The sequence below is a fragment of the Symphodus melops genome (genome assembly GCF_947650265.1).
Source record: "Symphodus melops genome assembly, chromosome: 12".
Taxonomy (NCBI): domain Eukaryota; kingdom Metazoa; phylum Chordata; class Actinopteri; order Labriformes; family Labridae; genus Symphodus; species Symphodus melops.
In genome coordinates, this window is record NC_136702.1 from 21,809,949 (window position 1) to 21,835,236 (window position 25,288).

Genomic DNA, 25,288 nt, shown 5'->3' on the forward strand with positions numbered 1-25,288 from the left:
GGAGGAACATAGAGCATCGGCCTTTTCTGTTCTATTATGTTTTGTTAAGGAAATCTAATCATTAACAGTGAGAGAAACAGAACATACTTCATGCTTTAATAGCAGTGGACATTGTTCCTGTCTCACCTTGACTACAAACACATTAAGGCAGTGACTCAGCCACAGAAGACTACAAAGGAAGAAAAGCATGTTCACAGCAGATCTTTCTATCCTCTAAGCTCATACCAAACTTTGACTCTTGCTTTTGTTTTCTGCCTTATAGCTTTATTCTTACTCAGCCAGCACGAACACACTGCACAGTCCTTGAACCATCGGCCATGCCTGCATCTTTTCTGTGACTTTCATTCAAAGAAAAGCCCCACAATGGGTTTGCTTTGACTAAAAAAAAAACATGTTTATATTCTTCTTTGTTGGAAATAGTTTTAATGAATGCCAAGTGTAACCTGCACACTGCTGGAATGCTCTGAAGGTTATGTTGTACTTTTCAGCAAAATGAGTCTGTTTCTGTTGTTTCACTGGAGGTTTGCAGAGATTTAATCTGAGATGCATCTACCTCATTAATGGACTCAGAGCCATTGAAACGCAGGGTAGTTAATTTTCTCAAGATACACTTTTCAAGTTTTTGGTTAAAATTGTCTTTATGTCCTGACAGTAATTAATAATTCATGTGCTCTGAAAAAGAAACGAAAAAAAAAATCTGTCTTCCGAAGCAGTCCTAAACACATAAAAACATCGACCAATGTCTGCACTCGACCACGTTGTATAAACCAATCAAGACTCTCTACCCCATGCATGCATAAGCACAAACTCAAAGCATGAGCTGAAATCCGCTTCTGGACCAATGGCGCTTATGCATGTAAGTGAGGGGCGGGGCTTTTGAGGGAGCACAGAGGGGAGAGGGTGAGTGAATATGGAGAATGGAGAGGATGCTACTTTGAAAATCATGCTAGTTTTTGAAAATTATCAACCCTACCTTTAATGTGTATGCAGTGGGAGAATATTGCCACAAACAGCACTACATTACCCAAAAACAAGAATCAGACAGAGGTAAGCACTCCAGTTTGAGACTCAGACTGAAGTCACACACAGATGTAACTTCAGACGAGACCCCTCAACGTATTTTAACCATAGAAACCATTTAAACTATATTAAAAAAAAAAAAAAAAACACCCATCTGTTAACGTGGAGGAGGCCAGTCAGTAGGAAGAACTCCTAATGTGCTGACTTATCTTTTGACAAGCTGTCATGTCCGTCCATCTTTTCACACAGTCTCTGTTCTGAACCAATTTTCTCCCGCGGAGAGGTCAAAGGTGATTTCCCGAACATTTGAGTGAAGACAAACTGTTTATTGTCATCAGTGATGGAACATACCAGCAGACACAACATGACCTTTTCAGCTGTCTGGAGCAGCTGTGTAACTGTGCAGTGTATAGAGGAACATTAGCTGCAGACTAATTCCCACTCTCACCTTGTGCTTCGTGAAATTGCACAGCTTGTCTCTTTAAATAAGCTCCCCAGTGTACACTCAGCAGAAAAAAGGCCAGTTCATGACCTATCGAGTGCTGCTGTTGTACAAATTGAAGTCAAATTGATTTCAGTGTGACGTGTTGCTTTTTTTAAACAGATGTTGTGCCACTGTATGCGCAGTGGGAGGAGTAATTGAGAAGATTTGATGGTCATATTGGAAAATAATTAATTATTGTAATAAAGAGTGTAATAAAATGTGTGTGTGTGTGTGTCTCATACAGAGGAGGTCATGTGTTAGAGGAAGTGGAGTTTATTTGCACAGGCAGCATCTTTATTTTCTCTACTGTATAACATGGTCATTACAAGACATACTTGTATCTTACCAGTCAGGCATCCACCTCAAGTCCTGCTGCTGTAGTTTCTGGGAGTTAGATGTCAATAAATACAAAAAGCTTTTTTTGGTCATTGAAAAAAGAACTTGGAGTTAAAAGAGCATGTTGTGTCTCGCCAGCAACCATCTAGCAGCATTCAAATAGAGTTAACGCGCTGTAATACCTATTACATGAACATGACTGCTTACCCATAGCAGTGATGATCACATGTTTATTATTGAGTACAGCTGTGATTCTTTGGAGGTCTCACAATTCGATGTGAATTGATTTCGATGATTCGATTCAGAATCAATTTTCCATTCAAACTGATTCTGGATATATGGATCAATGGATTCAAAGTTTATTTCTGAGTCAGTCCATGCTTCTGGGTCTCCTCCCGCCACCTCTGACACTGCCTGAGTTTCCTCTTGCTCTATTTGGCATTCTACATAGTTAAAGTGCTAGCTTTAGCACTTAGCGGGGAGTGACTGATCTATGTATAAAAAAATCAAAAAGTAGATTTTTGGAAGTTATGAATCAATTTTGGATTTAGAAGAGACTAGATTCATTGATATGGATTCAACCCTGTCCTTTAAGACATTGAGCAGTGTTCTGTTAAACTGCACCCTGCAGGATATATCCAGTCAGTTTAGTCTGTCATTTGTCCATACATCTCTCAAACAGGAGTCAGCTCTTACTCCTGTATGTAACACTGAATACTGAATGCAGTATATGAAAGACTTCCTTCAGCATGAGAGTGAATCTTACAGTAGAGTGCACTTACAGTATTTTCTCATTACTGTGGCATCAAGTCTATAGGGAGGAAAGTGCAGCTGTTCTGTTCACTTTCATTTCATGAAGTAGTATGTCATGCATATCATCTCATCTCGAATGCACTGGAGCTGCAGCTTTAAGAGTCCACTACTTTACCCTGGAGCACAAAAGATCCCAACCATGTGCTGCTGGAGAGGAGTGACTTATGATACAGGTCAGGTTCCTTCATTTCATATAATGATATAGTTCTAAGTGTTTACTTAGTTTAATGTTCTCTTTCGAGGCTACCTGCTCCAAGCAGGGAACCTTTCTAATGTAGCACACGCAGAGAGTGAGGGGGCCGATAACCAGAGAGCACCCATATTTTCATATTCACATATTCCAGTTTGTCAGTGTGTTGATGGTTGGCAGTTTGAAGCTTTTTAACCAGCTGCCTTTTATGAGTTTACGGGGGCGTTTCGACTGCGTACCCGGTGACATGTGCTTCCAATGTAAGATCAAGCGTGATTATTAACACTCAGGTGGGTGAGAAGAGCCCGGGCTGTCGGCACATTTCTTTGTATAAGAGAAATATAAGAAAACATTCATGCATGCCTTCCTCTGCCTTTTATATTTGAATCTGTAAATCCGAGGTTGACAGAATGATTTGATAACAAGCTCTGTCGGACCACTTATTCAGGGATTACACTGTTGTTTTTCCATGCTGTCTTATTACAGAAGAGCCTGTTCTTCCATTGATATATGTGCTTTTGAAGTTCTGTTTTCACAACTCGAGGGTTTGAGCAATGTGTGTTTTGTTTTGCAGGATTACCAGAAATTTGAACACACTTCCTGTCTCCAAAAAAAAAAATTTTTTTTAAAAAAACGCCAAATCAAGAGCTGGTTGGGAAATAAATCAGTTAAACTCAACATTTGTTTGTGTTTTTAGAGCTGCAGTTTGTGCAGTCAAGAGTAGTGGCAACGACATAAAAACCTGTTTTTTGTTTATTTATACTCGTTGCTGTATTCATCATCATTTTTGGTGCAGTAGACGATGCAGGGACAAACACCAGCCCTGCCGCTTGAATATACATCACGAGTGTCACACTTTGCAAACTTTGCGTTACTGCAGAGATGGAAAACAAATCATGTGGAGGCTGCAAAGCTCAATGAAATCCACCGAGATGTTTCTCATTGAGATGCACATTCTTCCCTCTCCACCCACTCCCCCATTTCCCAAACCACACACATACACATACACACACACACACACACACACACACACACACACACACACACACACACACACCATAACCACAGAGTTGAATAATTGGACTTTGAACTAGTTTATCTATAAACAGAAACGACTGTACGCTCTGCTGATGAGATGAAATTCTTTAGATCTCGTGTGTTTTTCTGTTTTTTGTGTTACATTTGTTGTTTAACTGGAACATGAAGTTTGATTTAAAAAAAAAAAAAAAAAGTACTTTGTCGTAGCAAACAAAGTCTGAACGGGTGACTCATTGGTATTGTTCCTAACTGTTGACCTAGATGTCTCTGAGTTGTCTTGTCTGTTTTGTATTTATGCTGCTGGTTTGAACTTCACTGTCTCCTCTTACGGTCAAGTGTCATCAAATGACATGCAAACATCAACGCATATCATTCAGCTACCAACTTATCCAGGCAAAACAACAAGAGGACGGACAGATTTAAATCATTATAGCTTCATTTCTTCTGACTTCAAGGTAGAATTGTGCATATTTTTTTGAACCTTTTTATAGCCTGTCGTGTGTCTGTGTGTGTGTGTGTGCTCATATGTGTGTGTGTGTAACATAAAGGGCCGCATACTTTTCCCAGAAAGCGTCTGGCCCAGCCACTTCCCTCACACCGCCACAGCTGTTCATACAGGATACAAACATGAAATGATACAGGGCAGAGCTCCTAACAGCCCTAAAATAATAAAGTGTGAACAGAACAGCCCGAAAAACCTGAGACCCTCCCTTTTTTAAATGCTCTCTCAGGCAGAAACCAAAGGTCTGCAGGCCAGTAAAAACACTCCAACACCCAAGACCCTGAAAAAGCTCAAACTATCTTACGTTATAGAAATAAAAGTCTTAGAAACGCCTCCCTCTGGTTTCTCAATGACCTTTAGAAATTGACAGGTAAGACTTTATCACCTTTTCCAGCTTTAGATTTTTATCCCAAACATAAAGTCTCCCAGCTCGGATGACCTTTGAACTGCGACATGCCACAAACACACTGTACAGCTGAAAGTTGTGCAGCAGCTCTTTGAACTCTGTCTCAATCACTGTCAGCATCCGTGCATTTACATCAATACTAAGAAATGAATCGGAGTCCAAAGTGGGCTCATTATGTTTGGATGAAAGTCCTCATTGTTGTGAAAACGTATTTGAAATTCAGATTATGCTCCTCGGGGTGCCAGTAGCCTGGTGGTGAGAGTACAGAGGCCGGGCCTTCAAGATGGCCGTGCTCCAAACCAGTCTGACCCGTGGCTCCTCTCCCCCCCCCCCTTTCACTGTCTTATTCTTATATAAAGGCATAAACACATAACAAATAGTGTTGCATCACCAACAATTTAGTGATAATTGTGATCAATATGGGGTTCAATCCATAGACCACGTTTCTGATGTTTCTTTGGCCAAGACGCTGAGAAAAAAAAAACAACCTAGCACAGCATTGATCGCTGTGTTCCGAAACGTGTCAGGCTTTTTTTTTTAAATAGTTGACCTTTCACTCTGCCCTCCTCGATGACAGTTCTCCACACAGTTCATCTCAATATGTGATCAATAAGAAGAGAAACACCCTTTGATTTTTTTTTCTTCTTTTGTTTGCCTCCAATGTTCCTGCAGCTCAGTGGAAAAAGAAAGACATCATCTCACAGGGAGGCTTTCTGGCACTGTGGTTCTAATTTCACAATGTTTTGACTGAAGCTCCGTCTTCATCGACGTCAACCATAGAGCTTTAAGCAGCGCAAATAGCTCCATGATGAATCACATAGTGCAGCAGAGGGTCAGACTGCGACCTCTCTCCTGTTGGCTTTTATAGGTCATCTGTGGTATGCCATAGTGCATCTCTGTGAAACAGTTAAACCTCCAAAAGAATCCTTCTGGACAAGCTGTGGGCGGAGGAAGTTGGGTTTGAATGTCAAGTATCATGTGTCTGGGCAAAAGCTTCTTGTTGAGTTTGCAAACCCCATCATCTCTCCGCACTGCGCTCCTCAGTGTACCACCATCTGGCCCACAGCTGAAAACTATTAAGGTCCGCTGGAACTTCCTCCTTACTATTCCTCCCCAGTTTGAAGGCAAGTAAGTAGCTTTTATCTCAGCTCTGTTGTTGTTTGCATGTTTCTCTCTGTAGATCTTTAATTTTTCCTCCTCTTCCTGTAAAGAGCAGCGCTGCTTCTCTTTGATAGAGTCTGCCGGGGCGCAGCATTTGATCCACAGGAGTTAGAAGTGACAAGCTGTGAGAGAGCAAGCCTGGCGTTTAGATGAGAGACCAAGACACCACGGTAGATTCAGCTGAGGAATTCTACTACTTAAATCCATAAAGAGATTGTAGTTACGATGTCTTATGTGCTGCGCTTAGCCGGCGAGATTCCAGAGCTGGGGTGAGAGCAAAGAGAGCAAAACAAAGGATCTTTGTTGATTTTCTTAACTGAGGCATTATGTTGGGACCCCAGTGCATGCTCTGTCCCACGTTAAAAGCCTTTTCACTGCATATGGGTCGCATTAGTGACTGGCTCAGAGGCATTTAAAAAAAAAAAAAAAGGCTACGTTAACTTTGCTTTCTTTCTTCTTTTTTTTTAAAATCTTATTTTAAAAATCGGCTTGAAACAAACTTCTGCAGTTGGACTTTTTCTTTGATAGCAGTTTATGCTTGGAGAGAGGACTCACACAGGGTCAAAGTAGGTCGCGCTGATTTCCAGAAAGAGTCTCTCTCAAGCCAAATTCCAACAGTTTGAGTCACTGGAGGTGAATCGTTAATCTGGACATGATTTCCCTGTGTTTCAGGGGATCGCTGCAGTAAGTGCTACTTTCTATTTCCCACTCTTTATATACAGACGGGGTATAGATGCCTTGATGCTATGTGTTTGTGTCTTTGAACGCTCACTGTCATGTCTTTGTGTGATTGTATAGTATTATCTGTTTTTTTCTTTTTGTGAGAAAGTCTAACAATGGAGGATCCTTTAACTGAATGGAGGATAATACCGGTCATACTTTAACAACAGGATGTGTACGCTGCAGAGAGACTGTGAGTGCTTTTCATATGTCGAGTGTCTTCTTCCTCTGGTCGAGGAATTGATCAGACCTAACCTGATCCTACTGCAGCTTCAAACATCCAAGAGAGACTGCAGCTGAGTGTTAAATCTGTGTGTGTGTGTGTGTGTGTGTGTGTGTGTGTGTGTGCGCGTGTGTCTGTAGGTGTGTGCGCGTGTGTGTGTGTGTGTGTGTGTGTGTGTGTGTGTCTTGGGGTTGAAAGTTCTCCCAGGGGAGTTCTGCTGAATCACCAGACAGGAAGCTATTAAAACAGGCCGACATCGCGGCTGTCAATCAAACAGAGTGCCATCACAGTCAGGTGTCAGGAGGTGTTGCCTCTCACACACACACACACACACACACACACACACACACACACACACACACACACACAGTGTGAAGCTCGGTAGCTTTTGTCTGCTCTCAGAACTTCCACTCGATGCCAAAATTAGATCAACTCCACTCAATAAATGATGTGTGTGTTACACATGTTGTATAAAAAGTCTTAGTTCACTTATGGCCATCACAATATAAGCTCTCAAAAACCACTTATTGTCCTTCTCTGTAGCACCTGCATAGCGCTCCAGCAGCAGGTCATTCAAACTGTTTTTGAAATGAGTCTGTGTCAGCTGCATTTCAAGGTTTGCTTCGTCCCCAGAGAGCTGAATGTGTCTTCATGCTCATGACAAAAAGAGAAGACATCGTGTCCAAATCCTCTCCAGTCTTCACGTCATAAAAGATCGTCCCACGATGATTTTCTCCTCAAAATGTCCAACAAAAATAACACTGGAGCCATTAAAGGAAGCTGATGCTAATGTGCTGCAATTTGCAACAAAATGATGATGATTATGATGATGGTAATGATGATGATGATACCTTATTTTTTTAGAGAAAGTGTCACATCTTTATAGCACCACAAACACTTTGTCTCACATTACACTAAAATGAAGTTATTGCACAAAGAAACAGTTCAAATGAAGATCCAACAATGGAAGAAAGTATTCACACCTCTCCTCTTCTAAAGTTAAGCTCTAGAGTTAATTTTCCGAGAAACAAAAGAGAGCTCCACTCTTACCCTATCACGTTTTATCTGAACCACTCTGTGAATGTTTGGGGTGTTGTTTCCTCATACTGTAGGAAAGTTGAAACATGATCTTTTTCCAGCTTGAATCATGGAATTTCTCAAGGAGTTGGCAGCACGACCCTTTGAGCAGATTTCCGTGCAGTTGGAGCCTTTTTGACTTTAAAGTCATACGCAGACTTTTCAACACTTCCAAATTGTTTTACAGATTAACTTATTTCACAACTGAGCACTTCAATCCCAAAAAAAGAGCTTGTTTCTGTAAGTACCAAGGCCAACACTGCCAAGGTCCTGATTTGGCAGTCCAGATACTGCAAAGTAATTTGCTGCTGAGATCTGCAGAATCCTCTCTCCCTGTATTTGGTGAAATGTAAACAGGAAGAGTGTCCGTGTTCATCTGCTGTGCAGTGTTTCAACAGCAGCATGTCAGACCTGTAAATAAGGAGGACGAGTTTTCTCTTAAAGCTGTGAAGATATTCTGTTTTGGCAGACTGAGGAATGTTTCAGTCCCCACCCTGTAGCCTGTTGCATTGAACATTTCTGCAGCCCTCTGCGTGGCCTCTGTCACAGTCAAATATCCCCTTACTGTAAGAACCCGCACATTACAGTCCTGTCTGCAAACTGCATTTACCTCTGCCATATGCTCCCTGCGTCATCTGAGGCCGGTCTGTCAGAACTTGTTCAATCAAGGAGACGGGGCACTTCCTGAGTACTGCCGACGTGCCCTTGAGCAAGGCACCGACCTCCCAAACAGCTTTGTTGTGCTCTCTAACAGTGTGCAGCGGCTCCACTCTGAACAACTCTCCATGATTGAATATCCACGTGTGTGTGTTTGGGCCTACATGTGTGTGAAGGAAGTATGTAAAGAAATGCATTTTTTCACTTTAAGTAAGTTGCATATCAGGAGTGGAGAGACTTCCCAGTTCAGGAAAGATACACTCTGGATGTTCAAGGCTGCTTTTTAATCAACGAGCCATCATGACTGTATGTGTCCTCTTTCTGTTTGAGGCTCCGCCACATGTTGGATGGAGTCTTGTTAGCCTACTTGGGTTTGGAAGAGGTGTGTGTGGCCTTCGTTCCCTTCGGATCAGTGCTGTGATTTTAAAGTCTGATTTATGCAGCAGTAGCGTTTGGGATTGAAATCAGGTCAGACATGTTGGATTCATGAAGACATCAAATCAATGCATCCCTTGAATGCACGATTATTCTCCCTCTTAACAACTCTAGATTTTTATCTTCTACAATTCTTAAGCTTAAAGACATTTTTTAATTACATTAAGGCTCTAAATCTTGTTTCTACTTTTGTCCCATTCTTGTGATTATTTTCTGTCATGGCTGCCTGCTCAGACCTACTTCAGATTGAAGTATATCCACTTGGCCTCGAGGATGGACTGAGGGTTTGCCCTGATCATTCTTTATCTCAGGGAATCCTTGAGATATGTATTACTCCCAGCACAGGAGTCGGCTTTACTCAGAGTTTAACTGAATAGAATTTGATGGGCAAAGTTCATTGTGTCCTGTATAGACGCACACTCTTGGCCATTAATTAAGAACTACAGAATAACAAAAACGTTATTTTCTCAAACGTCTGAAAGTTGAAAATGATTCAATATTCAATATTTTTAAGTGTCACATGCTCAACCAGATGAGCAGCATTATTGTTCTGCAAGGCCATGTACTTAACACAAGACGTGCATGTGTGCATGAATGGGTGTGGGTGTGTGTTGAAGTGTGTGCAGTGTGTTTGTGCGTATCCATCCATCCATCCATCCATCCATCCATCCATCCATCCTGGCAGGAGGAGGAGGAGCCTAGAAACAGGACTGTTTTGTGTTCTTGCAAATAATCCTTCCTTCCTTCCTTCCTTCCTTCCTTCCTTCCTTCCTTCCTTCCTTCCTTCCTTCCCTGGGCGTGCCCCTCTTCTTAAAGACATCCTTGTCGGGGGGGAGAGTTGTATAATGGATATGTCCTGCTCACTTCAGAACACTGCAGGGCCCTGTGCTGCTCCCGTACCCCTGGGTGACGTTCCCAGTCTATACATTCTCAAACACTGCAGATGAAGAAGTCCTCATGATCTTCAGGAGACTCTGAACTTCCTCATCTGTCGGTGGAGAGGGAGGTGCAGCCTCGCCCTCTTCACCTGACTGTTTATGGGGGTTGTTCATGTCAGATCTCCAGGGATGTGCTCCACTATCTATTTGGAGCTTCACACTCTTGCTACCAGTATCTTATCTATCCTCACTGCACTAATGATGTTTTATATTAAAAAGGTCAAAGGTCAACTGTACTTTAAAAACACTTAACTGGGTCACTATTACTATCTCATGATATAACAAGAACCATTGGAAGGAATCTTTTAACATTTGGCACAAACATCCACTTCGACTCAAGAGAGAGAGTTTGTGAGAGTTTTAATGTCAAGGTCAAAGGTCACTGTGATCTGCACGGAAACAAAGACAGACAGACGTTCATTTTCACTGTGACATCATTTCCTTTTCCCCTTTCGTCTTCACTTCTGGTCATAATCCAATGGAAACAAAGACGTGTCTCTGGTATGATCCACATTTGTCACATTCATTGAAAACTGAGTGAGCGTCATAATCGTGTGCATTCACTTTGAAACACTGGTAACTGTCTGGATCCTTTATAGTCGGCTTGATTATACAATCTTTGTTTCAAGTGAGTGTCTGCTGTCATGGCTGTGGCTTTTTGTTCTGTCAAACTAGCTTTATAGGTCAAGAATGGGAACTGAAATATTGGACTGAGTGGATGAATCTAAACAGTAAAAAGAAAGGACATCAATGCCGTCGATGTCTTGAGATTGAAAAGCACTGTTCTTGTCTTCTGACTACTCGAAGCACATTTTCAGCCCAGCTCACACTGAAACACTCACACTCATTCTAACAGTGATTGAAGAGGTTCAAGTAATCTATTCATCAACCACTGGTGAAGCAGCAGTGGTTGGTAAATGTCTTGCCCAAAGGCACATGGGACATAACTTCAGTAGCTGGGGATCACACTCCTGACCACTGAGCCACGGCTGATGCAGTTCAACTTATAGATATGAAACATTGAAGACTTTTGACTGTACAGGATGCTACCACAAAGAGCTATAAAAAAATAAAATAAAATAAGACCACCTTGGTTTTAAACTCGCAGCCTTTCTGGAAGGATACAGTGTGTTGGTTCTTTGGTTAAAAGGCGTGAACTGGCTTTTTTTTTTTTCATTCACAAAACAACTTTAATAGCCCAGGGTTGCCAAGATGAATGGAAAATGCCCAAGATGGAAAAATTTAATTCATTTCCTAAATTGCCCGTGTCCTACTTCATTTGTTTGCAAAGGCAGGACTTGAAATAGCTGTTATTCAGCAGGCCATGCATATTTTCCCACAGTGCAGGAGTAAAGCATATTGATTGTAGAGCCGACTGACAGCTACCTCGTGCTGGACAGTTTGTCCTTGTAGTTCTTTAGATTGCCGAGCTCTCATGGGAAATTCATGCAAAGTTCTGAAAGCAGTCAAAGCGAATCGTACAACTTGAGATGTTTTGCATTTGAAAAAGAAACAGCTCTTTTTTTTGCATAATGTAGCACAGTGGCCTTGTAGTGTATGGATCTTTGAGATGAGGGCACAGCCAGAGCGCACTGTTGCTTTCATCACAGTAAGTCTGAAAGAAAGAAAACATACTTTCTCTGGATACAGCCCATATCAATGTATGATAGGATAATGAGTTCGGTCCTTGTTTGGAACAAGTGAAACCACCTTGACACGATGGATCAACAACAGTGAAGACATCATTGTTAAAGGTGTTAACTGAAATGATTGGTAAGACTTTTGGACATGCTGCATGTTGACAGATGAACATGTCTTGGGTCTGTTAGAAAAAGAATATATGATCAGGATGTGTGTCATAGTGTTATCTCCACTAAAAGACTGATGTAACTGCTGGATGCAGTTATGTGGTAAACAAATGAGACTTTATGTTGAACACATTCGGACTGGTAAACATTACCTCACTCTCAGCAGGTTGTTTTTTTTTTTCCTCTTAAGAACGTCAGACTGTTTGTTTTTGTTGTTTGTTTTTGCCTACTGCGAGAGACTGCAGGTCACAGTCATTTTTAACTCCCTTCCCTCTGCTGCTATTCCAGGTGGAACACAGGCAGTAACTAAGGAGGGACCTCGGAGACGCACATTTTCCACTATGAACCGCGCCTTCAACAGGAAAAAAGGTGAGCAGAAATAACCTATGTAGACTTAGCTTCTGGAAAAGCCTGATGTAGCTACACGAGTACCTCCGCTAAATGTCTGAGGGAGAAGCTCTGTTGTATAAGACTGTGTCAGCGGCCCTTTAAAGGAGTAAACATTCTCACAGTAGACTTTTATAGCAGCCTTTAAATGTAAAAGTACAGCTATTCAACATATAAATCAGAATCATTTTCAACCCCTGGGGGAGAATCGGGGAGAGTTTTGTCATCGTGGGGATTCTGTAAAAAACTATATAAAATACATGTTGTGACTCAGGAGGAGCTGCACAAAGTTCACAGGAATAACAGTAGTGATGTCAAACGCATTGTCAGTTTTTCTGTTCACAAACATTTACAAAAAGTTTGTATGTGGCACATTACTGAGATCTATAAGGACACTCTCTCTCAGTGCTGCTTGTCTCGAGTGTTCATCACATACTTAGTTTTCAAAGGTTTAAAGCCATTTTTACATCTGCACTCCCGACCTGGCTGCTCCTCACAACGGGAGACTGTCGCTGTCAGACATGGGGGGGGGGTCTCCTGAAGTAAGATATGATGTAAAAAAAAAAAAAAAAAAAAAAGAAAAAGATGCAGACGAAGCAACAGAGTGCTTTTGGCTTTTTGCGTTCACAAATACATCTCAGTTGGTATTGTTTTTTATTTTTATTTTTTTTTATTTTTTACAGTTTTCTGTAAGTGTGAAAGCCCTATTAGAGACAGGAGAACTACATGTCGTGACTCATTCGCCAAACAAACATGATTTTATTAAACATGTTTAAAACTTTTAACCTTAAATATTGTTCTTCATTTTAACCTAAAACAATACATTAATTTAGCAGGACTATCTTTATGCTGCATGCTGGAAAATGATCTAAAACCACAATAAAAAAAACTGAGTGATGTTTATCATTTTGGCCCATGGAATAATGTTATTGTTTGATGTATATCATAAACTGTGCAGCTTTGTGACTGGCCTGATAGTCTGATTATTTATAACCAGAAGGCACTAAAGGACAACAAAAGTGTCAGAAGATGCAAATCAAAGTCCAGACAGTTTCATTTATAGACATTCTCTGCACATCCTGCCGTGCTGTTCTTCCACTGTTAGGCTGCCTGAGCGACAGTGCAGAGTCTTGAGGTGACCCTGGCTGAATGCAGAGGAGGGATGTTTGCTTCTGCAGTTTGAAGAACAGCCTGCTGTGTTTACCACCATCTGTCCCCCTCCCTCCCCTGTGAATCAGCAGACCTGCTGAAGTCTTGGACCATGTTGGGTAAACAGTCCAGAGCCCAGGTGGTGCGCTGGGCTTTAATGATATTTGAACATCATAATTCACTTTGTGCCGTTAGGTCATCTATTTCAGGAGGCTGAGATGGTGATCAAGGAAGGCCGGTTGTCCTTTTCCACCTCGCATTAAATTTCATTTTCAACATGTGTGATGGGAATGCAGCTCCTTAAACTTAAACCTTTAAGACTCTGTCAGTGCCTTCGCTTAGAGATGCACCATCCACTTTGTTTTCTGATCCGATACATGCGTACGGATACTGACTCTGATATTTTCCGTCATAATGCTGTTATTGTTGTTGGTAGTATGTTGTGAGGCTACACAGAGCAGTAACACCCAGCATTGCATTGTGCTGGCTTCAGAAACAAACAGGAAGCAGCAACAGCTGTCAGGTTTTTCAAATTAAATGTTTTAAATGTGTTGCAAAGTGAGACTGTGCGAGCTCAAAACATTGAATGTCCGATGATCAGTGACATGGACCGGCGCCATAAGTCCAATAGGCAATACATAAATGACTTCAATATCAGATGTGTTACCCATATAAGGTCGGTCCCATCTCTACCTGCAGTGTTTCATCTGCTCAGAATACAGTTTGCAGGTTTAGTCTTTTTTTGTGCAGTGCTGAGCGTTAAGAGATCTAAGCTTTTCATCTCTACGTTTCTGTCTGTGTTGTCGGCTCATGTTGGAGGTAGTTAATTAGAGCTGAAGCTAGACATCATTTTAGAGTTTGCCTTGGCTGCAGATGGACAATGAGGAGCCCTGCTAAAGGGAAAGACGGTTAAACAGACAGTAAGCTGTTCTCTAAACAAATGCCTCCGGACAGTCGAGCACACACTGTCCATTTATTTTGAACTGTTAGAAGCTGCAGAAGACGTGTGCATCCACCGGTCTGCAATAAAAGTGTGTTAAAGCCTTCTCTCTGAGAGAAGGACAGCAGTTACCTGACCTCCGCCATGCACTACAGCCGCCTCCCACTGACACACGTCTGACCCTCAGGCTTCTCTCAAGATTTAATTTCTGCAACACTCGCTACACTCAGACGGTGGAGAAAAGGTCCAAAACAGATAGCATCATGAAGACTTCTCCCTCTGCGACGGGAGACCATAAATATACAAGAATATCTTCAACCATTCACAAGGTTGTAGAATATATAGAGAGCCATTTCCATGCATTCAATAAACCTCACTGTTTGAGCTTGCCTTTCTGTAAAATAAAGCCCGATCTGATGAGGAGATTACATTTCCTCTCAAAGTTAAGCCTCTAAAGTTTTTAATACAACATTTGGAATTAAGGCCTTTCTATGAGTTTTAATGTGGATATGAATGATTCACAATCTCAAAATGTTCTGAATGAAAACAAAAGCAGGCAGACGATAAGAGCACGCTCCAATAGATCCTCTTTGAACTCTATTAGAATAGATCCGGACCAGCCTGCTAGATTGATTTTTGTCCCACTTTGTCATAATTGGGTTCCCATGGCAACAGGACTTCTTTTTTCTTCAAACACTATTGAGCCCCAGCTGAACACCTAATATATTTACCAGAAAAACATTGCCTTGTGCTGTTGATGCTGTTCTCGTTGCCCTCTTCCATTATCATCCTGACATGTATGTATTTGTATCTGTTTAGTTATTCATACAGGGGGCTGTTTGGATGGAGGCTACATGATGATTACAGCTGGTCTCTCACTCTTTAACGTGTAGAAAGCTCTATTTAAAAGGCCATCTGGACAGTCACTCTACAGTCCAGCACGTGCAGACAAGCCCAGCAGTTTTTATTCAGTCATAATTTCTTCATGTCCTGCCTGGCTCTAAGAGTGATGACTGGCACAGGCCCACTCTACTGATTTACCTCCCGCTGTATGTCCATGTCTGGCTGTGTTTTGTGGACCCGATCACGTCTAGCAAGTAATGCCAACGGGGATCTTGATCATTTTTATCACCCATGTTTATTGCTCCGTGCTCCTGGACGTGACTGACACAGTTTGACACCACAGAATTCATATGGCCTTTTTCTTTCCCAATGAGCCACAGAGCTGCAGCGTAGAAATCACAAGTCACTCACTTACATATCATGTTTTGTGTCTGCCGCCTCTTGTGACTCTTTAAATGGGGATTTCGACTTTGTGAATACTTCGCGGTGTTTGCACTCAGTTACCAATGTATTGGATAGACCGAGTGAAAACGAATGCAGTATAACACAACAGCTGTGCAGCTTCATCAATGTCTTGAGCTTTCGACGTGTTGATTCAGAGAAGCTCAAGGTTCTGGAGTTGTTAACATGTATTGAGCGATTATGAATACTTCACTTAACCCCTCACATGTAAACGACTCCTTATGATCCACGAAGGACAAGTTTCACATTCATTTGGCAGCATTTCAGTCAGCGAGGAGAAAAGAGTGTTTCAGCACCTGAACTAGAAGACACTGTATGGTGTTACCACACACAGTCAGTGTTTGTGAAGGTTGCTTACGTGTTATTTCTCTTTCTTAAGAATGTCCTTGTCCATCTCTATTTGCTAAAGTCTATCAACTTAGGTAGACAGTTTTTGCATCACTGAATCAGAGGTCGAGACACCGTTAATCCGCTAACAAAGAAGCTAAGTTTGATCACTGAAGAACAAAAACAACAACATTTTGTCATGTCAATAAATTTGAGTTCCTAAGAGGCCATGATGACTCAGGCACACACATATCCGTATTAAAAACCATAAACACTCATTCAGTCTGGTGCTTTTATTGTGAGACACTAGTTGAACTTCTGGAGGCTGAGATGGGCATGCTTGTTTTCCAACGAGCTCTCTAAAGTACATGAGTAGGTATGTTATTACCCAGGTTGCCCTAAATCCATCTTAGCATGAAAGAGTAACTCTCGGAAACCAAAATCTTTTGACAATTGTTTAAAAAAAAAAAAAAGTAAATCTATATAAATCCAGATAATTAACAATTAACAGACAAGTGCACAGCTCGGTCGTGAATAATATGACTGAAGTCAACCTTCATGACACCTAAAAGGAAACAATCAGATTTTGTGAAATACAACTAAACAGGTCCAGGATCCAAACTGTCCACATTGTCTTTTAATTTCCTCCCTTCCTGCTGCCTGTTAGTGGGTTAAAGGCAGGCAAGTTCTTAAATCGCCGTTGTGTGAGTCACATATCTAATCAGATCCGCCTTACAAAATGAGAAACACGTTCTATATTCTGATTTAAGGTGAGCATAGATAAACTGTCCTTCTTCAGTACAGGAATGTGAAAAACAGCCTCCAGCGTTGACCTTTGCTCCACATCATTCTGCACGTTGAAGGTCGAACATGGAAAGTTACAAGGAACAGTTTTTTAGTGGCGGTTAGCTTGACAGAGCGCCACAGTCAGAGAATACGGTCTGTGTTAGTGCAGAGAGCTTTAAAACAATCTTCTTACAAAGACAGTTAATGACTGCAGAAGACTGATTTTAAAAGTTATGAGGCGAGACTGTGGCGTCGCGCTTTCACCATGTCCTGGTGATGTATGAATGAACTTTTCTCGCAGCAATTAAAAACAGAAAATGAATCCAAACTTGGAATTTGGAGGTTATTCAAATGCAGTTCACCGTAATGTGCTGCATCATATCCCAGCTGATTGGCTGCAGTACCAAATATATTACAGTTCTGTCATACCAACAGATGCCAGCTGAAGATAAGTTATGTTAGTGCAGAAAATGTAATGGTTTGGGTGTACTGATGCTGTTAGACGAGGACGGTGCAAGTTTGGCCCAGATTTCCTGCAGCGGTGGGAACCTGATCTACTCAGGTATTTTGGTGACACACTTTTCCCTCAGTTTAGGTAATCATTTCGCACAGTCATGGAGAATCCATTATGGTGTTTTTCAACCACTGGAAAGCTAAATGATTGATTCTCTGTGTTTCTTTCCCAGTTCTGGGTCAGTGACTATTTTAGAAGTGTTGTCAGTATCTTAATATAAGAGGCAGCTGGTAAATAATTCTTCTTAATCGAGAAGTTTTAAGCTGCTTTAACGTCACAGCCTTCACCACAGGTTGGTATTTTTTTCTGAGCATTTATCTTTTCTTTCGGTGTTTGTCCTTCCCAAGTTTGTGAGGGTGATGAATCAGGTCTGCCTGAAAGGAATATCTCACAATAGCCCCAAAATGTACTTGACCTTAAAGATTCCATTGATTGAATGATGTCGTCAAAGGGCAATGTAACTGTAGTCTGAAATGTTTTTAACTTTAGGATTCATTTTCTACATGTGGCAGAAATCCACATAACTGTCTAAAAGATAAAGTGATGATGTTTTATACCCAAAAGGTCAAACATCAGTTTGATTCACCCCCGTCCTTCGAGAGCTCCACTGGCTGCCCGTCCAGCCGGTGCCAGCCTATCCACTTCACTCTTCTTATTATCACCTACAAGGCCCCCCCCCCCCCCCCCCCCGGGACTAACCTTTGCAGGACAGGCAGTCACAATTCTAGGGTCTGGTGGGGCCATAGGCAGAAATCATTTGGGGGGCCCTCTGGCCTGTGTTCATCTGCTGGTGTCCCAAAGCTGACTCCTCTTCTTCTTTTTTCTGTACTTCCTCTTTATTTTTCTTTGTTTACTTTCATTGAAAAACTTTGTTTTTTCCCTGAAATAATGCAACGCTTAGCAGAGCTGTCAGATGGGGCCCCTGAGGGAGGTTTCCTACTGTCAATGCAAAATTTGCACATTTTAGGCCACTGCTTTGGTTTGTTTGTTGCCCCCCCCCCACACACACACACCCCCACACACACACACCCCAACCTTCACTCCAGAAAAACATCACAGTCTCCCCCTCACTCTCCTAAAAACTCACCTCTTTAACATCGACACACTCTGTTTCATCCTCCTCCTCTTGGATTTGTTCTTCTTTGTATCGTTTCTGCTGGTTTGTTTCGTTGTTCTTTGTTAAGCATCTTGGAGTGCTTTATAAGTCTCTTTTATTATTATTATTATTACACACTGTGACATTGTTATGTCTTGAGAAATCACTTTCTTGGCCATTTATCTCTTTAAATGTCACATCTAAGGAACACAAAGAGGACATATCTTTAAACTCTGCACAGACAGCTGCTGTGCTTACATCCAGCCCATTCTTGACTGACAGGTAATGCATATAAAGTTCAAAAACATCCAGATGGACTCATTGATGTCACCGGGTCTTCTTGTTGAAGTTTTTGTCCTGTTATGGCAGTAACATAGCAATGCCTGTTTGTTTGTTTTTTTTTGTTTGTTTTTTTTGGGGGGGGGGGTTTACCGGGCTTATTGCAAGAGAGGAGTGCAGAGAGACACAGGAAGAGAGAGAGAGAGACCGAGAGAGAGAGAGACTGAGAAAGACACTAAGAGAGATAAAGAGAGAGAGAGACAGACAGAGAGAGAGAGAGAGACTGAGAGAGAGAGACTGAGAAAGAGACTAAGAGAGAGAGAGAGAGAGACCAAGAGAGATAAAGAGAGAGAGAGACAGACAGAGAGAGAGAGAGAGACTGAGAGAGAGAGACTGAGAAAGAGACTAAGAGAGAGAGAGAGAGAGACCAAGAGAGATAAAGAGAGAGAGAGACAGACAGAGAGAGAGAGACAGAGAGAGACAGAGAGACCGAGAGAGAGAAAGAGAGAGGGACAGAGAGAGAGACCGAGAAAGAGAGAGAGACCGAGAGAGATAAAGAGAGAGACCGAGAGAGAGACCGAGAGAGATAAAGAGAGAGAGAGACCGAGAGAGAGATAAAGAGAGAGAGAGAGAGAGCTTTAGGTCCCCCCTGGAAACGATTGTCCTGTGACCTCTGCTGTTAAATACACGCCTGTGTAAGCTGTTATTTTGCTTTTTGGATGATTGGTCACTCTATTTCAATATATCCCCAACTCTTCAAACATTTGTACAATTGTTCTCTGAAAAGAATATATATGTGGATGAGACTGCAACTTTACTGGTTACCAGGGCAACCAACCAACTGGGTTGCTTAAATCTTTTCTTTTTGATAAGGTCAGATGTCCTCTCTGTCATTAAGGTCTATTCAATAAAAGGCACTAATGCAGAACATCTGATGCTGAGGAAACAAACCCTTTTTTAATTTCCTGCAGGCTGTGTCTGCTGTACTGTGAGATGATATGAATACCCGTCTAAGTGATGCTCTGTTCAGACATGCACCCTGCAGCCATTACACCATGCCATCATTGATGGGATGTAATTTGATCCGAGAGCAAATAAAATGACAGAATTTTTTTTTCCCCCCCTTTATGTGATTAATACATGTCTGATGCCCTCGCACTGAGAGGACGACATGAGGAGAGTTCAGAGCTTTACAGGCCGTGTCATTGCCTGAATGTCTGCTCTGACCCTGCTGCTATATAAAGCCATATGACGTGATCTTCTTCAATCATTTCCTTCTTTTAAAGCTCTACGTAATCTGTGTTAGCTCTGAATACATCCTGTTTTGCTCCCCAGCAGCTGTCTTCCCTGAGTACGGTTTTCACATTAAGGGATCCGTGAAAGAGCTCCTCAGCATAACAAAGGAGCAACATGACCTGATCATGCATGGAAACTTGACAATAGCCTTGAGTCCAGGACAGAAAAAACAAAAACAACCCTTTTAGTGTTGGTCTTTCACCGTTTAGGAGGTTGCATTTTTCCAGCTGCACCTGAAGATTCTTGTGTTATATGAAACTGCATCGTACTGTATAGTAGGAAGCTTGCAATATTTCCGTCTGTTTTTGTCCAAATGCTTTTGCACATGTTGGAGACAAAACCTCAAGAGAGATTCTCTCTGAGGACACACTGTCACCATTTTTCATGCCACTGCAGTATTTTGCATTGTCCTTTTTTTTTTTTTTTTGCATTTCACTCTGGCATCATACTCTCTGTCAAACAGAGGTGGATGTCTGGAGGCGGATGGATTTTGTTTTGTCCCCGAACAGTGGTCCGTTCTGAATTGCTTTATCTCACTGTAACACTGTCCTGCTGGGCTTGAGTAGAGGTTTTTGTTTAGGCCCACCCTCTGCCCGGAGCTCAATTGAAGTTGTCTTCTGCATGATGGAGAACTGTGCATACCCAGCAAATTCATTGTGTGTCATTGATTGAGCGCTGCAGTGTATTAGGCTATTGCCTGTCCATGCTCAGGGCAGACTAATGGTGCTCTCCCGGCACAACACTTGAGCTCTTAGAGGTTGGAGATAAGCTATAGGGAATGTTAAAGAGGGAAGGCAGAAATATGGGGCAATAATAGTTGAGAAAGAATGTGTTCTACATGAGGCGTTATTGTTGTTAAAACCTTCAGTGGTGTTAGGAGGGATTTCAAAGGACTTATAATGTAAACCTTTATTTGAATCTCTCAGTTATAATAACTGTACTGTAAAGTGAAACGCTGCAAGAGTCAGAGATAGATGATATTTATCAAACAGCCATAACATTTAGACTTTCAGATTGAGTAGGTTTTGTAATGACTTACTTTAAAGGTCACATATTCTCCTAATTTATATCGAGTTTAAATAAAGGTCTCCAAAACATGTCTGTGAAGTCTCTTGTTGTAAATCCGGTCTGATCCTGTATTTGATCATGTATACAGACTTCTATCTCAGCCCTGCTCAGAACAGGCTGTTTCTGTGTCTGTAGCTTTAAATGTTTGGCAGCTGTGTCTGACCATGAGTTACTCCCCTTTGTGATGTCATAAGGAACTACAAACAAACACTCTGAGCAGACTTTTTGAAAAGTGGAGCAGGCAGAAGACAGAGAGAATGGACCTTTCTCATAATTGGGGGTTTTGTTGAGAGGCTAGGGACACATGCGTGTTAGGAAACCTTGGTAAAGTGCAAGATGCCTAATGTAACCTTTAAACAAACTCAAATGTTGTTCTTAATAGGCCACACAGGAGTGAATTGAATGTATAATGTCCAATGCATATCATCGTTTAGGCCACGCTGATCTGTTTATTTACCTTTTCAAAACTGTTTGCCTTCATTCACACACCTGCCTGAGGCTTTTTTACTAAATGAATTCTGGACAAAAAAACATTCAAAGACAGAAAAAGTCTGAAGAAGGGCGAGGGCCCGCAATCTTCCATGTGGTGATAATTCCAATTAAATTTTAATTGGAACAGCTTCTGGTGTGCAAAGTTACACTGTTACTTATTCTGTCTTGGGTTTATTCCCAACACACACCAAGACTCCAGCTACAGCTCAGGGTCGGAATAACACTAAAAAAAAACAGTGTTACCAAGTGAAGGGATAAAAGAAAACAAATAAGAAAGTTGCATTTTGAGAAATTGCGCAAAAGACTGGAACTCCGCATCTGCAAAACTGGCAACCCCTACATAAAGGTTGAGTACGGCCTGTACTGTAGTCACGGATAACAGAACTTACCAATCAGGGCCAGTCACGCAAGGCTATGAGATTGGCACTGGTATCTCAGCATAAGCATGGATATAGATAAGTGGAGGTCTCGAGGAAGGTGGAGAGGTTTTCCTTGAAAGCATATCTCACTCTCGTCTTGTATCTCATTGACTGTGCGGACGATTTATCGTCTCGGCTTGGACTCACAGTAAAATGTGAGAAAAAGGAAGGTGAGATAAAGCGAAAACACAGCCCGTAGCTTGTAGATAAAGAGATACAGTTTGTGATAAAGCTCTAATAGATCAGGCCATCAGTGAATCCACCAATCAGCCTTGGCCTTGTTGCACGACGAGATGTGTTCCTGTGAACGTTTGAACATGTGGACACATCAGACCCCACTTCCACTGAGCCTTTGAGGATTGAGCCCTATATTGATTACTACATGGTTTGATTTTGTTTCCTCCTGTGCTTAAAGCTTCCCTATTTGTATCTGTCTTTCCTGTTCAATGAGAGTGCTTATCTATAAGCAGTATTTCAGGCTCGACTTCACTGACTTGCCGATAGATCAAGTGGAAATTTAAGCCACACAACGGCAGGATTCACAGAAGAAGAGTATATAACACCAGGAACAATTAATGGAGGACTGTAAACACTTGTTTTTAACTTTAAACTGAGACTTGAAGATTTCTATTTCTTTGTATTTTCATGTGATAAACCAACGAGGGGGCTTTGGCTCAGTTAATAATAATACATTTTATTTAAAGGCGCCTCTCAAAACTCTCAAAAAGACAAATTACAGGATGTCGTGGAGGTGGTACGGTGAGTTGAAGGAAAGAAGAAGACCTGAGAGTGTGGGTGGGTGAGTTAATGCGCAGGAGTTCAGAGAGGTAGAGTTGTCTCAGTGCGTAGCATATGAATGTGTATGAATAGGATTAGTAACTCAGTGTGTAAATGTGTAGATGTGACCTGCAGTGTAAAAGCGCTTTGAGTTGTCAGAAGACTTGAAAAGCACTAAACCAGCTCAAGTCTATTCATCATAAAGACCAAGACCCATGAACATGTAACTGTGGGAACATAAATAGAGTTGTCAGGTTGACCAGTCAGCTGAGATTAACATGCATGAAGGACTCGTGATCTTTAAGTTTCTCACTGTGTTCTCCAGGAGACGCACAAACAGTGAGCAGCACTGCAGCCCCGGTCTGCAGAGACCTGCAGGCAGTACACGACAGTGTGTCTGTGAAACATCGACGCCTCTCTGGCTGTCACCCCTCAACTTTTCCATCATCTTCAACCAACACCTGACAAGTCAACCACGCAGTGACCTTCGGACGTCACCGCTCATCTTCACTCCCCAGCAGTTAGGCATTTGCTTTGGCGACCTGGACGATTTTCTGCATCTAAGAGACCCCCCCCCCCCCCCCCCCCCCCCCCCCCCCAGCACCACACCCTTCCCTCTTTTAATCAGCACAGTGTGTGCTGACGCCTTGGAAAATGTCAGCCTACCTGCCATGCCGCTGTGTCAGCCCCCACCACTCTCCTCCTCGTCCGTTTGCCTCTTACTCAGGATTTACAGCTTCTTAGCGTCCTTAGCTCCCAAAACAAAACGTGCATCACTCTCTGTTTACTTTCCTTCAAGAGACCTAAAAGGAAACTGATTGCATTACAGGGGAGGCTGTTACAAAGTGCACACAGGGATAATCTCATGGCCCAGCTTTCAAGTAAACTGGAGATGCAAGCTCTGAGTTTAGCATGCAGAAGATACAAAGTGAAACAAAGCGACTAACTTTGTTTGTCAGTGGTCATTTACTTGTGCTTTATATTCATATTACATCTTAATGCTATCTCATTGACTTCCATAAGGATGAAACATGCGTTTCTTTTCAAGTCGATAGTAAACCTATTAGTATCCTTGTACATAATACGCCACATCTGCAAACATAAGCAATCACAATTAAGCAAATGCGGTGCACCAAATTAACACTAATTAAGCCAGACTTTGAATTCATCCAGTCACTTAGGCAGCAGCATCGATGTAAACACAGTCATTAGCATACCTGTGCAGAGGACATGGCAAAGTTGATGCACATCGTTTGCACCTTCCAAAGTCTTGATTAATGCAATCAACCTACAGGAGTGTAGCACCCGCAGGACACAGTCGTACATCTTTAGTCTTTAGATTCATTAGCGGGGTGATGAACGGTTTATGAATGCAGAATGAAGAAGGAATAGGCCTCTTAATCAGAGGATGATTAAGAAATACAGGAAACAATCGGTGACCTGGAAGGTTGTCTGATCCTCATCTCATTTATTGTTGGTGTAATCTTTAAATACTATCTCCATTCTAATTTGTAAGTGATTAACTATATTCATGCTTTATATTGGGGTCAGATAATGTGTGATGCTTCTCTTTGAATCCATTCACTGTTCAGCTGTCTAAAACATGACCACATCTCTTCTGATAGTTTTATCACTTCGTAAAAATCCAAATTAAAAGTTCTGCAAACATTTCCTATCAATCTCATCAAGAGTCGTCAATCTTACAGGCCTGTTTCTTCCATTAATGTCAATGTTTTTGATGGATAAAAAGCTTCACAATAAGACAATAAAGCCAGTATCACGTTAATTAAAGAGCAGCCTTCGACGCGACGCTGCTTCATCATGACTGTAGCACTACAAAGCCAGAAAAAAAATCCTCAAAATATCAGTTCACACAGACAAAGCAGCTTCAAAAAACTCTCCAAACTGTCACTTACTTTGAGGCTTACTGTCACTGGGTCGAAGTATTTAAAACGCCTGACAGCTGTGTAACAGTTCAATCCACTGCTACACTCCTCGTGCAGACAATTCTGTCTGCAATCAGCAAATGTTTCAGTTTCTCAGCCCTGATTCTTGTCAAACATTATTTTGTAACACATTTGAGCCTTCCCAAACTGAGGAAGGTAACTTTGAAGGAACGGTTCGAGTGAGCAGGATTATGGTGTCATATCACAGTGCATTTGATTAATCAATTGCCTTTGGGTTGCAAAGAAAATGTACAGAAGAAAAAGGGGATATCTCAAACACTCTGTTTCCTTTCATTAAGTAGAGAGCATTCGCAGCAGAAAGTGTCTGCCTGGAGAAAAAGTGCACTGCCCAGTGTCTTCTTTCCAAACGCTCCACCTTTTTTTTTTTTTTAACAAAAGCTCCGTTTCCAGCGGTCAAGTTGCAAATCATTTAACTTTTCAGAAAGGCGCAGTCTTTCTGACTGAATGATCTATTAGTTTATATTAGTTTCTTGGGATCGTGTCTTGCACAGTGTCTAATCGGGAACTAAACTTATAATAAAAAACATGCAGTAAAAAGTGACGGAGCAGTGATGGTCATACAGCGGCCTGTTGTCATAGAGACAGGAGGGACGTGCAGCACAAATGCTTCATACAACAACTGCCGAGTGAAAGAAACGGTTAAGTGGACACAGTGTCTTCAGTTGCCCTATAGAACAT

At 41.7% G+C, this 25,288-nt stretch overlaps 1 protein-coding gene across 5 annotated transcripts in view; it reads left to right on the top strand.

Annotated features, from left to right (window-relative positions):
- gulp1a (GULP PTB domain containing engulfment adaptor 1a) overlaps nt 1-25,288 on the top strand; it is an 88,727-nt gene that overhangs the window by 45,768 nt on the left and 17,671 nt on the right. The window contains exons 1-2 of one of the 5 annotated variants that reach the window (XM_079357206.1): nt 5,737-5,913; nt 12,097-12,177. In XM_079357206.1, coding sequence (XP_079213332.1) covers nt 5,754-5,913; nt 12,097-12,177 — 241 coding nt within the window. In that variant the 5' untranslated portion in view covers nt 5,737-5,753. Of the gene's footprint in view, nt 1-5,736; nt 5,918-12,096; nt 12,178-25,288 lie in introns of those variants that run through there. The other 4 variants (XM_079357205.1, XM_079357208.1, XM_079357209.1 and 1 more) reach the window with 4 other exon arrangements.